Source organism: Manacus candei, unplaced genomic scaffold, assembly GCF_025592945.1.
Source record: "Manacus candei isolate 608988 ecotype Guabito, Panama unplaced genomic scaffold, ASM2559294v1 h1tg000089l, whole genome shotgun sequence".
NCBI classification, from domain to species: domain Eukaryota; kingdom Metazoa; phylum Chordata; class Aves; order Passeriformes; family Pipridae; genus Manacus; species Manacus candei.
The window spans coordinates 3,323,078-3,339,994 of NW_026138137.1; the positions used below are offsets into that span (position 1 = coordinate 3,323,078).

The 16,917-nt window shown below is 39.8% G+C and overlaps 1 protein-coding gene across 1 annotated transcript in view; it reads right to left on the reverse strand.

The window, feature by feature from the left end:
- DPP6 (dipeptidyl peptidase like 6) overlaps positions 1-16,917 on the reverse strand; it is a 250,407-nt gene that overhangs the window by 92,590 nt on the left and 140,900 nt on the right. Inside the window, exon 7 of the mRNA XM_051812890.1 lies at positions 9,945-10,026. Coding sequence (XP_051668850.1) covers positions 9,945-10,026 — 82 coding nt within the window. The remainder of the gene's footprint in view (positions 1-9,944; positions 10,027-16,917) is intronic.

A 16,917-nucleotide genomic window follows, 5' to 3' on the forward strand; every position in this document is an offset into this window, starting at 1 on the left:
ATTTTAGCCACATGTACTTGGAAATTACCTATATCCCTTGTGAAATAAACATTAAGAGCTTCATTTTGCTTTCATCACATGTGATCAACAGAGACTAAGTCAGAGAAAATGAAAAAGCATTCCTACATGTCTTCAAATAAAGAAACGTTTTCTATATCTATGAACAGTGTCTAGAGCTCCATGAACAGCATCTTAAGAACTGCCAAGGCAGGATGTGGGTCTCAAGATCTGGAGGAGAATTCTCTCTAGGGCTGGGGGAGATGGTCACCTTGCCTGCAGGAGGTGGGTAGGGGTGAAGGAAGTGAAGAAGCAGTGGGAGACTGTCAGAGGACTCTGCAACACCAGAGATGTCAAAAAGGCTGTTAAAGGACCTTCTCTGAAACCCTGTGTGAAAGGAGGGGCAGGCAGAGTCTGAGATGACTGTGCTGGTAAATGGAGACTCCTGAGAAGGGGAAGGCTGGAAAGTGGTGACTTCAGGCTCTGTGAGGAAGGGTCCTGATCTGCTGACAGAGCTGGAGTTACAGACCAAGTTCAGTGCCCCAGTTCTGGAAGTGGTAGATCATGCTAAAAAGAAAAGGTAGATGTGGATAAGAGACACTCTGGTGAACAGGGCTCAAGGAGGCTTACCTCAAACAATGCACAAAAAGAAGGAGAAGATGAGCACACAAGTCCATGAAGAAAGTTTTCATATTTTTCCAAGGAAACTGTCACAGCTGGATACCTCTACATGCCTGAATCCTAATGCTTGCAGCATGGGGAATAAACAGGAGGAATTACAGAATAACAAAATATTCTGAGTTGGAAGCAATCCAGTTTCTGAAGGTATGGACAGGGATCATCAACTCCAACTCATAAGTGAACGGCCTCTATAGGGATCAGACTCACAACCCTGGCATTATTAGCACTGTGCTCCTACCAACTGAGCTAATCTCATTAAGGCTTGTGTACAGCTGTAGAGCTACAATCCCAATAGGATCACAGAGACGTGATGGCACAGCTCACACTGCAGGATTGTGATGGATGGATAAAGGCTCTTTGGGAAGGACAGGCCAAGATACCAAGGAGGAGTAGCTTCCCTTTATGCAACAGAGCAGCAAAGGTGCCTGGAGCTCTGCCTGGTGATGCATGAAGGGCCAAATGAGAGCTTACAGGTCAGGATTAGCAGGCAGACAGGTGTGGGTGATGTTGTGGTGAGCATCTGCTGCCAGCTGACTGGTCAAGATCTTCAGTTACTTCTTCATGTAACTGCAAGAACTCTCACATTCTAGTGCCCTGATCCTCATGGGGGACTTTAATCATTATCTGCTGAAGGGTCAACAACATGGGCATAATAACCCAGGAGGTCTGTGGGGGGCATTGATGACATTGTCCTGACACAACTGATCAAGGAGTTGATGGAGATGCTCTGCTGGTCCTCACACTTTCAAACAAGGATAAACTACAGAGGAAGGTGAAAGCTGGGAGCAGCTGAGGCTGCACAGACCATGAAGTGGTGAAGTTCAGGATCACAAGGGGAAATATCACGGTAAAAAAAAAGCATTAAGCTCCAAAATTCAGGAGTGTAGACTTTGGCCTGTTCAGAAACTTTCTTGGAAGAATCCCACTTGGATTCTCTCTTTGGAAATCAGTAGAGTTTGTAAGATCTTATAGGTTTAAAGGTCTTCAGAGACAATCCCAAACTGGTAAAACTAGTACTTGAGATAAAGTCCCATATAACAGACTAGAGGAGTAATGACATTTCTGTGATATAGAGACACATTTCCAAAATTTTTCCTTTTAAATTGGGTACAGAAAAGATTTTTTTCCTCTTGATTTTCCCATCTAAAGTCCTTCAGTGCATTAATATTCTTCTCAGGTTTCTACAAACATCCTTACAATGTGCTCTGTGCATTTCCATTTGTATTCTGTGAGCAGGTGAGTCCACAACACACACTGATTCTAATCACACCTAGAATCTGCCAATGTACAGCCAAATAAACAATTATCATGATTCAGGAGATTTAAAATTACACATTTCAAGAAAAACATGCTGTCCTATTTTCTGTTCTTCAGGGAAGAAGAGGGTTTGTTTCACCTCAACAAAGAGAACCATGTCTGCTTGGATTTCATTGCCCTGTATTCTAATGGGGTTATTTTAATTTATAACTGCCTTGTTACATAAAAAGAATGAAATACTAAATGTACCATTTAGTATGGAACTCTGATTCTGCTTTTAAGTTCAGCTTAATGGATTATCTTGCATTCTGTAATCTAATATCACTGATGGTTATGTGGGACATCACGAGAAATTAGATTATTTAATGTGAGATGATACAGTGTTTCATTTAAAATATTTTATTGTGTTATAGAATGAATACCTGACTCAGGAGAGCACAGATATTACTTGTGTCAGCATAAAGAAACTGGCAACTGGGATTCAGGATTCTTCCAGGTGCACGTCCGATCCTGGACAGTGAGTCAGTCGGTGTAATATTCCTCTTTAATTAAAACTCAGTTGTATTAAAAATCAACACCTATTCCAGCAGGTGAAGAGCAGAGCTAACAGAATTGTTCCTGAAGCTTTCTCATGCCTCTGACAAGTGGCAGTTTCTGCGGAAGGAGAGACCAACACCGCAAACAAAGGTGAAACACTGGCAGTCCCTTGGGTGGCACTGCTCAGCCCTGCTCGTGGCATCCTGATGTCTGTCACTTCATCATGCCCTCAGCAACGATTGCTGCTATCTAAAGTAAAAGGTACCTATTTTCACGGCACAAAACAGCACCTCTCATAACACAACACTTTTCATAAGCATTTATTTCAATGGACAATCATCTACCAACCACAGCTCTGTAAGATGCCAGGAGCCCTTAGACAAGTAGATACTTCGAGCAGTTAGACCTCTGAAATGAAAACCACCCTTCAGAAAAAAGAATTGTTCGATATCCATAAAGCACAATTGAAATTTAAGGAATTTCTGTAATAGGAGGGAATTATTTTCAGTGGAACTGACCCAGTGCTGGAATGCTGTACTGCCAGGAATATTTTATTTTATGCAGCTTCAGTTGCACATAAGGTAATGTGGTAACATAATGAAAGAGAACTCAGTGTTTTCCCTGTAGTAAAACAAGATGGAGAATTGCTCTAAGCAAGTGAATCCATTGATATATACACTTGTAGATACACACTCAGTTTCCTTAATGGAGAGTGTGATTGTCTGCAACATTTAATGCATTAATTCTGTAAGTCTGCTGTAAGGTAGGAATATATTGCTGTAACTTAACCAGAAAACAAAGTGACAGATAAAGTCACAGAGGAAGCCTGTGGCAGTGTCTCACCCCCAGGGTGATGCCTGTATCATCCTATGTCTCATATTTGGGTGTAAGGGCATTTACTTTCTGATTTATTTGTAAAACTTCTATGGCAAATAATCTGTTTCATTTTTACCTCTGAAATCTTTCACGCCCACAAAAAGAGCAACATCTTATTTAAAATAAAATAAGTTATATCTTCTTTTTCAGTAAGATTTATTGTAGCATCTTCAATTATCTTAAATATCTTGCTCTTTTGCCACTGGTGAAGGTGCAGTAGCAAGGATGCTGAGAGGGGAAGGGACAGGACCATTCTCGGCAGAGCTCATAACACTGACTGGGCCAAAGCCTCCCTTTGGGGAATGAGGACCCAACACAACAAGCCCACTGATGCCAAAGGAATGACAAGGATGTGCAAAATTAAAAATAGGACACTACTGCCACTGTACCAAAGAGCAGAGCATCAAGGGAAAAAAAGCAACAAACAAAAGAAAACCTAAACACAACACTCTTCCAGTGGAATTATTTGAATAAAGGGAGAGGAGAGGGGAAAGAGAATCCCCAACAGGAGCAACATGTCCAGGTGTTCAGGGTTTGTGTAATATATCTTACTAGAATTTCCCTAAAAAAATTAATATTCTGACATTGGAAAAGGGGGTGAGGAAGAGATGTCACGTTACTGTGCTGAAATTGTTGTTTTCCCAGAATGCAGGGCCATGTAAAAAGTTGTCTGAATATCCCTCAGCATGCTTAAATAGAGCTTATATACACATCTGAGGTGTTGGGGGGGGAGAAGCCTTTCTTTCTCGTAGCTAGCAAGATAAGCAAGCCAGAATAACTACATACAGCAGACCACAGCTAAATATTGATTCAGATGTTATTGAAAAAAGAGAAGGTGAGAGAACAGCAGCTTCAAAATAATGATGTAAAAATCTATGAAATAATGGTAGAGACAAATAGACCTACAGCAATTCTACACAGAGCAGTTCAAAAGACCTGCTGGAATAGGAACAACAGCAGATGATTCAGTGCCTCCTGTGAAAATGGTCCTCCTCCCTTGATATCTGTGCAGTCCTTCTGCCTGGAACTAAGCTGGCATGACAGGTGCAAATTCAGGCAAGGAAAAAAATTCTAATTAGAGGAGTCACTCCAGTTTAATTCCAGATGTCATCACTGAAGCAGCTTTTCTTGTATATAGACACCCCAGTTGGCAAAACATTGTACTACAGCCTTTAAAAAAAAAAAGACAGCAAGCAAGGTAGATAGGTTCTGGTCATGTGCAGCAGGATCTATCATTCAAATGTTTTAAGAAAATCCAGTATTTATCTTAACTGTATTGCACTTTTTAAACAGCAATATGTATGACAAAAAGCTGTTTACCAGCTTCAGCATTCACTTTTTGAGGGTACCTGCAAACCCCTAACTTGGCAGGGGCTGAAAGAATCACTCCCCTTTTTTTTTTTCCTGCTATTTGCATTTCACTGAAATAGAGATTTTTTAATGCATCTTCTGCACCTGCTGTGAAACTGAACTCCTGTTACCTCAGAACCAATTATAAATTTGATTGCAGCACAATCTACAAAGAATAACAGTTAGTTCCTGCTCCAAAAGGAGTTGACACTGGAAAAGGCTCATTGCCTACGAATGCAGGAAAAACCCATTTTGCCCCTTTCGTGGGGCTGCAGTAAGTGTGAGGGCATACAAAACTTCCAGCAACCCTAATCCTCTTCCTGTATGTTTTTGGTACTTAAAGAAACAGAGTAAACAGTAAAAGACTGAGTGGCCAGGGGAAACTTCAAAAAAATGTTACCCTTCCTTGAAGAATAAATACTATGATCTATGAGAGAGATTTTTTAGAATTATAACTGCTGCCTCTAAAGTTGTGCAAAACTGCTTCCCCCAGCATCTGATGTGTCACCATTACCATTAATATCTGTCAGGACTGTTACAGATTCTGATTTTAAAAAGGAAAAAAAAAAAGAAGAAAATAGCAGCACAGTAGAAGTTCTTCTGCTTTTGGAATTGGGAGTTTAACAGCTCCTGTGAACTGTATTTAGTGCTGTCATTGTAAACAAATATTCACTGCATTTTATCAGAGCAGTCCTCCTGCTTCCTCCTTCCTTTGGCAACAGGGCCCACAGATATTCCTAGCTTGTCCTTGAAGCAAATATTTTGAACCTGGATGCGCTCATTTTGGGATAACTTACATAAAAGCCTCCTGAGAGCTTTGGATTTATTCACTGAGCACCTTAGCTGCAGATATGCACTGGACAGTCTCTTACTCCTGAAGCCCTCCCTGACTTGGGCCACACTGCCAAGAAAAACATCAAAGGAAACCTCTTCACGTTGCACCTATTTTTCTGGATTAATAGACAGGTCCAAGCCTGTGAGCCACACAACTTTTATGAAAGCTGAGTTCAAGATCACAGTAACTACTAACATTTGCTTAGATACTACTGGGGCAAATGTACCACAGGAATCTCACATGAGCTCTCGGCGCGTGGGCAGAGCCTCGCTATAAGAGATGTAACGTGAGGAAACTGGTAAAACATTCCAGTAAGATCAATTAACTGAAGGTATTTTTTTTTTTTTTGGTGGTAGAATTAAAACTTTAAAAGTGGGTAGCTGTTGAGTCATAGATGGCATGATCGGAAAAAGAGAGGAAATATAAGGAGTGAAGACTCTTAATGCAGATAAGCACACTCGGAAGAGAGTGAAGGAACGGCCTAACACTTTTTTTGCAGTCCTGTCATGGCACCCACATCCTCGTATTGCTGGAAAGTATCACACAAACTGAGGATGATACAGCCTATTCACTAAAAAAACCCACCAAGCACCACTCTGAAGGCCAGTGGGCTGATGAAACTGAATACTAAGTGTGACTTTGTGCTGTCGGGTGCACCATGGAAAGGATGGGTTTTTCCACAGACATTTTGCAAAGTCATTTACACCCAAAAATAGTGAATATATCACGCTGCTATTCCAAGTTAACAGTGTTTTTCACTCATTCTACAAAGGCATGAATGATGGCTCATGTTGGAGGACAAAGGAGAGGAATGAGCCCCTTAATAACACCCAGATTTAGGGAATGTGTTCCCTCTTGCACTGAAATTAGTGGTTCTTACTATTGACTCTGGAGCTCATACCAGTAAGGGCCCCATGCTTCCAACAGTTTTGTAAGACTTTTAATTTGGTAAGACTTTGGCTGAGATCAGAGAAAAGCTGAAGCATTTTTCTGAGGTGCCATAAGTGAAGGGTTCTTTTGCATTCTAATCTTCTGACACAGATTTGCTCTGATCCAGTATCTGCCATTATTTAAACAGCTCAGTTGGCATGTGTGGCATTCTGCAGGCTAGTCAGAAGTCAAGAACCACGCTCTAAGGAGTTCATCATCTAAAAATTGGCATATAATTTAATGAGAAAGGACAAAGGAAAACAAGATAAATAGCAAACTGCTCCTGGGAATATTCCACTATTTATTTTTAATCGTAGAGAATGCAGATCATTCAGGCTGCTCCTGTTTCAGATTTGTTTCTTTTTGAATGATTAGACATGCAAGAGAGAAAGAGGTCAGGCACAGCAACCCAAAGTTCCCCCAGGAAGCATGAAATGGAAGCTACAAAGAGAATAAGAATTTTGGAATCAAACCCTCTTACTCTCCTGCCCTGCCTCTCCTTTGTGCTGCCAAAAAAGAACAAACCAGGAGATTTCAAGGGGAAAGCTTTCTTATTTCCTGAAAATTGGGGTATCTTCAAGGTGACACAAAACCCATCTGCCCTTTGCTCCCACCTTTCCTGGGAGATGCAGCATGAAATTGGATTGCAGCCTGTGCACAGAGGGATGCTGCACCAGGGCTGACACACACTGAGGTGCCTTACTGCTGCTGTAGGACCACCCTCAAATGTTCTCACAGATGTTTGGCCCTGTAACCACCTGAAACCAGGGGAGCTGACATGTAGTTCCCAGTATTTTAGTCGTTTCCATCCCACTCAAAATATTTCCCCTCCTTCTCCTGCAACACGACTCAGTGCACACTTATAAAAAACATCTTCACACTATCAAATTTTAGTAGACTTTAATTTTTCTCTGTCTATGCATTCGATGTTTTCCCCACAAAAGGTGACATGAATTTTGGTGGCAGTTAAGTTCTGAGTAACCCAATTAGTCCTGAAATACACTGTGTTTTTCTCTCATTTATAATGCTTGTACATTTTTTTTCTTAACCTTCTTTGGTAATTCTCTGCTGATCATTGGATATAAATAGATTATATTGATGCATGTAAAAGCCTGATTATTTTACAAACTACAGCTATAATTTTATTTTAAAGTAAACTGGCAAGGAAAAGAGCTTAGAGGCACATATGTTAGAAGTATGAAAGATAATGCTTAAACTACCAGCGAGGTGCTCTTCATCTACCCTGATTCCAAATGCAAGAACAGGGAATAGAGCTCAATTACAGGCCAACAATTTTACATATTTTGAAGTAAAAAAAAAAAAAATTAAATAAAAAAAAAGTAGCATGCAGAACAAATCCACTGTAGCAAGACATTTACAAGATTCATATGGGATTCGACAGCCACAGGGATAAAGGTACTTAAAAATATACAGCATGTATTCCACAGAAGGAACATGTACTAAAGTTGATGTCTTCAGGAATTCTTAAGGCTTTAAGTTTTCCCTGTAAATTTCTTAATAAAATATGGTGGAAAGTGGTATTGGTTATTTCAACATTAAATGATACAGTTGGAAGTAAAGAAAACTTTTCTTCTGGACTGTATATACTGCCTGTTGTATACAACATTTGTCTATTTTGATATAAATACTTTTCTTTTCTGTATGGTTATGTAGAGAATGCATGGTAGAGAGGGCAATGGAGGCAGTAAATTGGTCATCTTGACTTTGGGATGAAAAAACTTAAATCTCCTTTCCGATGTGGAAGTTAAGTAAACCCATTCAGCTTGGTAAAATGAACATGAGTGTCAATCAATAATGTTCTGTGACTCAAGGTGCTGAAGGCACACAGGTTCACAGCAAAACTGTATTAAAGAAGATTCACTTGTGAAGTGGAAAACATCACTAATGCAACTCAATATTAGCTTTTAATTAGCAGATGTATTTTTTGCTATGCGTTGTGAAACTCAGTTTGTTAGACTTAAAATAAAGCCATGAACAGTGAAGAAAAAAATGCTGTTCTGTTTTGGCTGTATTTGCTATGTCCTAAAGGTATTCCCTACCCATGGTAGAGGGGTTGGAGGAATGTGATCCATAAGATACCTTGTAACCCATTCTGGGATTCTATTTTTTAATATAATAACTATTTTTGAATATATTATATAATTATATATAATATATATAATTGTTATGTAATTATCATCAGTTGGCCAGAAGCACAATTATGAGGTTCCACTGGTCTTCCCCAATGAACATAAAGGAAAGAGCTTGGTCATGATCAGACCCCAGTCCCTGCGAATCGATACAAACTGCTCAGCAGTGAATTCTTGGACAACAGACTAAGGAATTCAAAATGGCACATGTTAGAGGATGAAATTCGGCATGTATGTGTGTGCAATGAAAGCAATGAGCTTCTCAGAAGTCATTTTGCATAGAGGTAAAGGCTGCTGCATAGCCTCTCTGATCAGATTTGAGGTCGGTGATCTCCCTGATGGAGCAGAGGAGAGACTTTCCTGTTCCTGTATCTGCTATGTTTTCTCCAACCCAATTTGCAGACTGGCAATTCAAATGTCTCCTATTGCTGTTTTTTAAATCATAAAATTTGAAAACAATCTAGTTAAGGCCACAGATAAACAATCCCCAAGAGAGGACTGGGGACAGGAGACATATGCCAGATTTTTCTCATGTAATGAGCTTTCAAGGCTCATTTCTTGGTATAAAACTTACATAACAAAAAAGAAGTTGCCACTTTTTCTTTTCTTGTTACAGTAGAGAGTGTTTGGAATATGCAAAACCTTAATGTTGGATTTGCATCAGGATATGAAGCCAGGGGATTTGGAGAGGAAATACATGCTCTGAAAAATGGGCACATCCAGGATGGCCATGGCTGAGGGATAAAATACTGGAGATTTCAGGATTGTTGCAGTATGAAAAGTTCCATGAAATAATAGATCCCTGACAAGTGATATCGTTGGTTTTTTTAAACAGCTCTGAAAACTGTCCAGAAAACACTTCTAATTCTGTCTATTTTACAAACAACTACGGGGCAAATTCAGGGCACCTCTGTTCTAGACATTCTCCAGCTGCATTCTCCAAACAGGGCTGCTAATATTAACATATCCCCAGTGCCAAGTTTGCAAGTCTGAAGATGCCCTTGTGAAGCAATGAGATGTGAACTAAATCACACTGTCTGTTATCTCTATAATCTGTCCTGTGTCCAAAGCTGCGAGAAGCAGGTGCATCCTCTCAAAAAGCTTCCATAAAGTGTTTTTTCTCTGCATTTTTAGACACAAATTCTCTGCATTGAATGTATATATTTGGGAATTTTATAAATAAATTACATGATAAAACAATCCCCATAAAGATGCTAGAAGCTACCATATATGTTTCAAGAATCTAGTCAATAAAGAATTATTCTTTCTTTACTTCCAAGCAATAGCAGCATGGTGTCTAAATGCATTTGCACACTTGTTCTTTCTCTTACCAGCTGTTGCCCTTTTGGACCCCAACCAGCATACTGAAGCTTTGCATTGCTGACCTCAGGGGGGTACAAACTCTGAGGATCCCTGCAGAGAGAAAAAAATAAGATTTCAGCTCCAGAAATGTCCTTGTATCAGCTGGTGCACACCTGCTTCAGAAATACACCATGAACTTGTAAGATGTCTTTCACCTGGAATCATCCAACAGCTATTGCCAGATTTCAATAGACTTTTTTTGCAGTAAGGTAAACACTACACCCCTAGCAAGTGTTAGTAATACCAAGTATTTAAGTGACAATTTCTGTTTCTTACTAATACGAAGCTAAACATATTCATTCCCCTGTTGACTTGCCTAAGCCTCAAGAATTAGTTAAGGGATGGCAAGCAATGTAACTGTATTTATCAACACTGATGATGTCCACAAATGATAAATAATAATTATATCTTTGAATCCTACTGCCACAAGAAAAATATAATTTCATTTTCTTCACCCCATGGCTTTTCTGCCTAATAATTTCCCTTTGAACATGACGGCAGAAAAGTTAAGCAGCTGTATAACAACTGATATGCAGCTTGGCTTCAAAGGCAAAAGCTCCTATTAATACCAAATATCTAATTTTTAGACAATAAAATCAAAATGCTTTTCTAGTTCTTTCATCCATTACCTTCGTTTTGTAGCAGAACATCAGGGAGACATAACAAATACAATATAGAAAAAGGAGGCTTTTTTGGTAAATGTCAGAGCAGCATAATGTCATTTTATCACAGCAGAGATAGCATTGACTTAACTGTATTTATACTCAGCTCAAATAATTACATTATATATTCTGAAGTCACATTGGTACAACTCTGTGTATAGTAACATTCCACAAACAAGAACACTAATAAAGCCTGTATACAATATGCCTCATTAACAGATCTCAAACTGCTTGAAAAAGTAAGGGTATTATCATCACTGGCCTACAGCCAGGAATAAGAAGGTAATTTGAGGCCAACATCACCCAAAATCAGAGAAAAGAACTAAAGCCTTGCTAGCCTTTAAGCAAAAGCCCTTCTTGTATAGTGTTTTCTGGGCCATGTTTTCAAAACATAACAAAACTGAATGTAATAATTAGACACTAACTGAATTCTCCTCATTGCCTGTTTTGGGACCTGGTCCTGTACCACACTCCTGCTCTGCTCTCTTGGCCAGGAAGTCCCTTGGCTACACATTCCCACTGCACTGGTGCTGTTATAGCAAGTCCAAACACAGCAGCAAGAGGAATGTTCAGAACTGATTTTGTGCCATCTTTCCAAAGTGAAGAAAACTGTCTCCCATGAACTCCTGATCTACAATCAGCTACAATAAACAGACCCAAGGTGAGGACCCCCATGGACACACCCCTTTCACAATTCTTGCAGATGGAAGAGCAACTTCCACTCTCCTGATTATAAACCATAACCCATAAAGTCTGCAAGGCCCTTGTGAAGAGGTTCATGGAGCTGACTTTGAAGTGCTCAAGGTCACCGAATTAGAGAATCATAGAATGGTTTGGGTTGGAAGGGACCTGAAAGATCATCCAGTTCCAACTCTCCTGCCATGGGCAAGGACACCTTTCACTAGATCAGGTTGCTCAGGGCCTCATCCAACCTGGCCTTGAACATTTCCAGGGATGTGGCAGCCACAGCTTCTCTGGGCAAGCTGTGCCAGTTTCTCACCACCCTCACAGGAAAGATGACAGGTTTGACACAGATGGGACACACTGAGAATGTGGAGGGGCAAGAGTGGGTTGTTGAGGTACTGACACTTCAAATCTGAATGTATCCCAGGGTGCCCAGATAGCTTTTGGCTCTATGTGCAAAGTGCCATCCACAGCTGCTCCCAGGAGAGTGAAATTACATCATTTCTTATGGTTTTTACCCACAAGGTGTTTTTGTAGGTAGACTACAGTAATTTTTATAAGGTATGGATAAGAGAATACAAAACTCTCATACTGAGAGCAGCCACACAATTCCCATTCCAGTAAAAAGACTAGCCATACAACTTGTTCTGGATATTTTCAAGCTTGTATGCATTAACTGCTTAAGTTTCCAGTCAGCTATGCCTGTTAGCAATCAATCTCTTTGGTTAGCTATCTTGATTATCTTAACAGAGAGTAACCTCTGAGCATAGAAGGAAAAGAGAAAAATAGTGAATCAAATCAAAACCTCTTATGGGAGAAAAAGCAGTACTTCACTATTTGTCAAATGAACTATCTAGTTCTTGGGTTATTTTACCCCATGGTGAGAAGAAGAGCAAGAAATTACAATTAGGAGGGGGAATACCGTCCTTAAATAAACAGATTATACAAATTGTGAGAACTTAAAGCTGTAATGCTTCAGATAATACAGGTGAAGCTAAGGGACAGACATGCCAATTACAGTGAATAATTCAGACCAGAGCTCAGACAAGTCCTGTCAGTTCTGCTCACTGCATCGTATTTTAGAAGAGAAAAACTCTAATGCAATGAGAAATGCAGCATAAACCAGTTTTGGTAGCTGATAAGGTAGAAGGAAAGGCACCCCATTCAACCTATCAGCAAAGAGCTCTGCTGCAGACAAAAAAAAAAGCAAAGTCATCTTCCCTCTCCTGGGTATGGCCAAGGGAAAATGGAATTGCATCTCCTGAGTTCTTTCTCAAGTTGTTGGGTATGGCTGGGAAACATCGTTTGTAGCAAAATCTTGTTTGTTTGCCTTGAACCCTTTTGACAAATATGTGATAGAAGGGCTGGGTGATGGAATTGCCTGTTGTCTGGAGGTGCCTGATTTACAAACCGAGTTACCATAAACTGCCTCTATACTCAGGTAGCAGCACGTACATCCAGGTGGTGATGTAGACCACTGAAGGCAGGTGGTAGCCAGGCATCCATCCTCATGCTGTGAGCTATTCCTTTCTACCCCATAGGCTATAAAAGCAGACTAAGATCCTAGTTTCCCCCCACAAATGTTCCCGAGAGATGCACATCTTGGTAGATTTTGACTTGGTCCTCATCTTTTGAAGAGGCTCCTCTTCCCTGGAGTAGCGACACTCACTCACTCGCCTGCAGCAAACTCCAGTATCACGCACAAGGGGATGGAGAAGACATCCCTCCTCACCAAGCCTGATCCATCAGGCTTCAGACAAACTGCAGGAATGACCTGGAGATGGGCTGCATCAGGAGTGGCCAGGGGAGACCAGGCCATCAGCAAGCCCAAAGGCAGAACTAAAATGTGTTCACTTACTGGTGAACCTGACCATGAAAGACCAGATTCCCAAACACTTCCTTGGGTTGTGTTGGGTGCATGGTCTGTGGTGGAATATAAATGAACTCCCTCCCTGGTAGAAACCCATTTAAAAACCCATTGTCATAGACTGCTTTGGGGTGGAAAGGACCTTAAAGATCATCTAGTTCCAACTCCCCTGCCATGGGCAGGGATACCTCCCACTAGTCCAGGTTGCTCAAAGTCCCATCCAGCCTGTCCTTGAACACTTCCAGGGATGGGCTATCAACAACTTCTCTGAGCAAATTACATCTTCACTAACTATATCTTAATTTCTCTGTGCAATTATATCACCTAGAGAGAGGAGGAGGAGGATGAGTTGTCTACACAGCTGCTCTGGGTGAGATGGCCACAACTCTCTAACGCTCTTGTCAAGAAAGCTCTTAGACATCCTCAAACTGAAAAACCCTTTTGGAGAGCATCTGTCAAACACATTTCCAGTTATCTCATATTACTCTGGACCTTTAACTCTCCATGGTAAAATTTCCTTAAGGGAGTCAGACCTACAGACCTATAGTCAGACCTATATCCCACGAGCACTCGTCCACTTCACAAGTGTTGCATAAATGGGATCTCATGTCAGTCAGCTCCTTTTGGGAGCTATATTATTACTACTAAGCTAGCAGTCCTCCACTGCTTCACCCTTCCTTCTCCTCCAAAGCAGCCTGCTTAAAATTCCTCTGTATTTTTTTCCTGAATCAATCAATATTGTGGGTCATCTCAGCCTCCACAAAGAACCAGTGCTCCTCACAGACCCTCATAATTAGGGCTTGTTTGGATTTGAGCCTGTCCCTTGTGAGCTCATTTGTGCAGGATGCTGGCTTGGAAATGGGCAGTTCTGAAGGCAGTCTGTATATCTCTGGTTCCTGGTTTGGACAAAGAACCAGCTTCACAGCATCCCCACACCATTTTCACTATTTCCTTATGAAAAAGAACATTAATCCTAATTTCCAGCCAAAGAAATGGCAAGGCCTTTTTAGATGGTTGCCATTATTTCTTTCGTCTCTTAAAATGACTGATTTTAAAACCTGGGAAAGAAGGGAATAATGACATTGTTTTAGGCCAGACAGAATATGGAGCAGGTCCTGTATAAACTCTTCCACAGTTAGATGACATTTTCTGGACCAGAGGCTGTTAAATTGCTCCAGCCACAGGTGTGACTTCAGCACAATGTTCAAAAACCATTACTGAAATAGTAAATTGAGAAATTTGCTCATTTAGATGAAGTTTTCTCCCAAAAAGTCTCCCCTCAAAATTTCCAAACAAGGAAACTTCCTGAGTGCAATCAGCATGCTGCCTGCCAAATCATTTCTGCTTGCAATAGGTCTCAGAACATGTATGTAGAACAAAACAAACTAATCAATCATATTGGGTTTCCTGCATTTGACTTTAAAAATTATGGTGAATAATGAGGAACTTGTTTGAAAGAGTTTGTATTGTTTTTTGCTGAAATTTTTACATCTATGTGTTCCCTCTTCTGACATTTTCTCCTAAAGAAGACCAGTTTCCCTGAGAGACTTCATGGCACTGAGTCTCCCTCTGAGTATAAACATGACAAACTGTTCTCTACTAAGTTCTTCAAAAACAACTTAAAAAAAAAAACCAACAGAAATTTTCCACTGTAATTGAGGGATTGTCTCCCTTTGCTTCAAGAAAAATATTTTGCAATGTCAGACTGAAAAAAGTCTGAAGCTGATAAAAGCAGTCAAAGTCTGGGGTATGGTTGTTCTTCTAAGGTCTGTTTTCATAACTTTTAATTTTAAATACAGAGTAACAGGATTGGTATGGAAATTCTCTGCATATGCTGCCACTGTGAGCAAAACCACAATTTGCACTAAAGGCTGCTCTGATATGTCCATCCTCTAAAGAAATAATCAAAACTATGCATATGAGCTGGGCGGAGAAAAACTTTGAATCTCCTTGCTTAACTTGCAAATACCATAATTTTGGAAAAAAAATACTGTATTATTAGTATATTAAGATGTCAGCAGTATATGCAAAAAGTTGAATAAATAAAGACAGCTAAAAAAACCCATGGGGAAGGCAGAAATATCCCCTCTTGTTATCTGCATCAAGCCAGTACTGAATATTTTGAAAGACAGCAGTCTTAAGGACAACAGCTCAGAGTATTTCAAGCATTTTTTATGGATAACTATAAAAAATTATCTATCTATCTAAACTATCTGTCTCAGCAGCAGAACTCAATGTCTTCACATCTACTTCTAATAGAATAAAATCAGACAGCAGCTAAGACAGATTTCTTCTTCCTTAGAAAGAAGGAAAGAAAAAAGAAATATAAACCACCACATAGAGAATAAATCTGGACAGGCAATAAAGAAGTGGAAACTTCATCATATTTAAGAGTTTTTGATGCATGATGAGAAAAACAAACACACTGGAGAAAACTCACAAAACCAAATAAAAGCATGTAAAACATACATGTTCATAAATGTACAAAGAACCATTGATAAGGACATGGAGGAAAAGGGAAAGATTTCCAAGAGGAAAGAATGCCACTTCTTGAGAAGTAAACCAGCAATTTTAATGACTTGTTTTTAATGTCTAGACACAATTAAATGACTTGTTTACTTCAAAATTCACCAAGCAGAAGAGGAGACAGGTGCCATTAAGAAAATTTCTCCCCAGGAGCTACAGAGCCCTGCTGAGACTTCCAGTGAGATAGAATAAAATATAATACAAATGGGAATCAAAGACTTGTCAGAACCGATAAGCAAGAAATAAGACTCTTAGAGGATGCAACTGAAAGAATCCTCCTGGAATTCTAATAAAAGTGCTTAATTAGATGGGAAAGGCTCTTCCATTCATCTAGGCTTGTTCACTATTGAATATTTAATGCACATACTCACACATACACATATTTTCCTTACAGCACTTTTCAATGAACAAAAGTAGGAGGTGATGAAAGAAGTTTGAACTTATTAATTTCAACTGCAGATACACATCAGTTCATTCAGTTGTTCTTAAAAATACCAGAGCTTACCATCCATTTTTTCCAAGATGAATGAATTCTATGGATTTAGAGTACAAAAGATAAAAAAAGCAAGGGAATCTAAAACATTTGTCTCTAATTTGGCAATTCTATTGGATTCAAGCCAACAATATGAGCTCAGAGGTTCTTTTTTATTATAGTCTGCAAGCATTTATCAATGTAATATTTGGTACTAAGCCTGCAAAACCTTGCACATTACTAATACTGCCTTAAAATCATACGATGGTTTGAGTTGGAAGGGATCTTAAAGATCATCTTCCATAAGCAGAGACAGAAAATCTATCGCTTGTCAGAAAAGAAGCCACCAACTCCCATTGGGAATGATGTAAAATGATGGCACAGGCTTGCCTTTCCAGTAAAGGTCTAAAAAAACTGATTTAAAAATGCATTGGAGACTGGTACAAAGCTCTGAGTCACAGTGATACAGGCTGGAGGACTGAAAGATGCTGATCAAAATCTAAGGGTTTCCCTGCACAAGGAAACAGTGGAAATGGACCTTGGATACTGGTACCATTACTTTTAAAATGATGACATTACCACGTTTCTCATGTGACCCCTCTAAATCACAGATGACCAGGTGAATTTTTACTGCATTTTTTAAAAGAACTTTTGTTCCTGGAGTCACATTTTGTCCCCTAAAGAGACAAAGAGAGGTGATAGCATTCAGATGATAAACCTAACCATTTAAA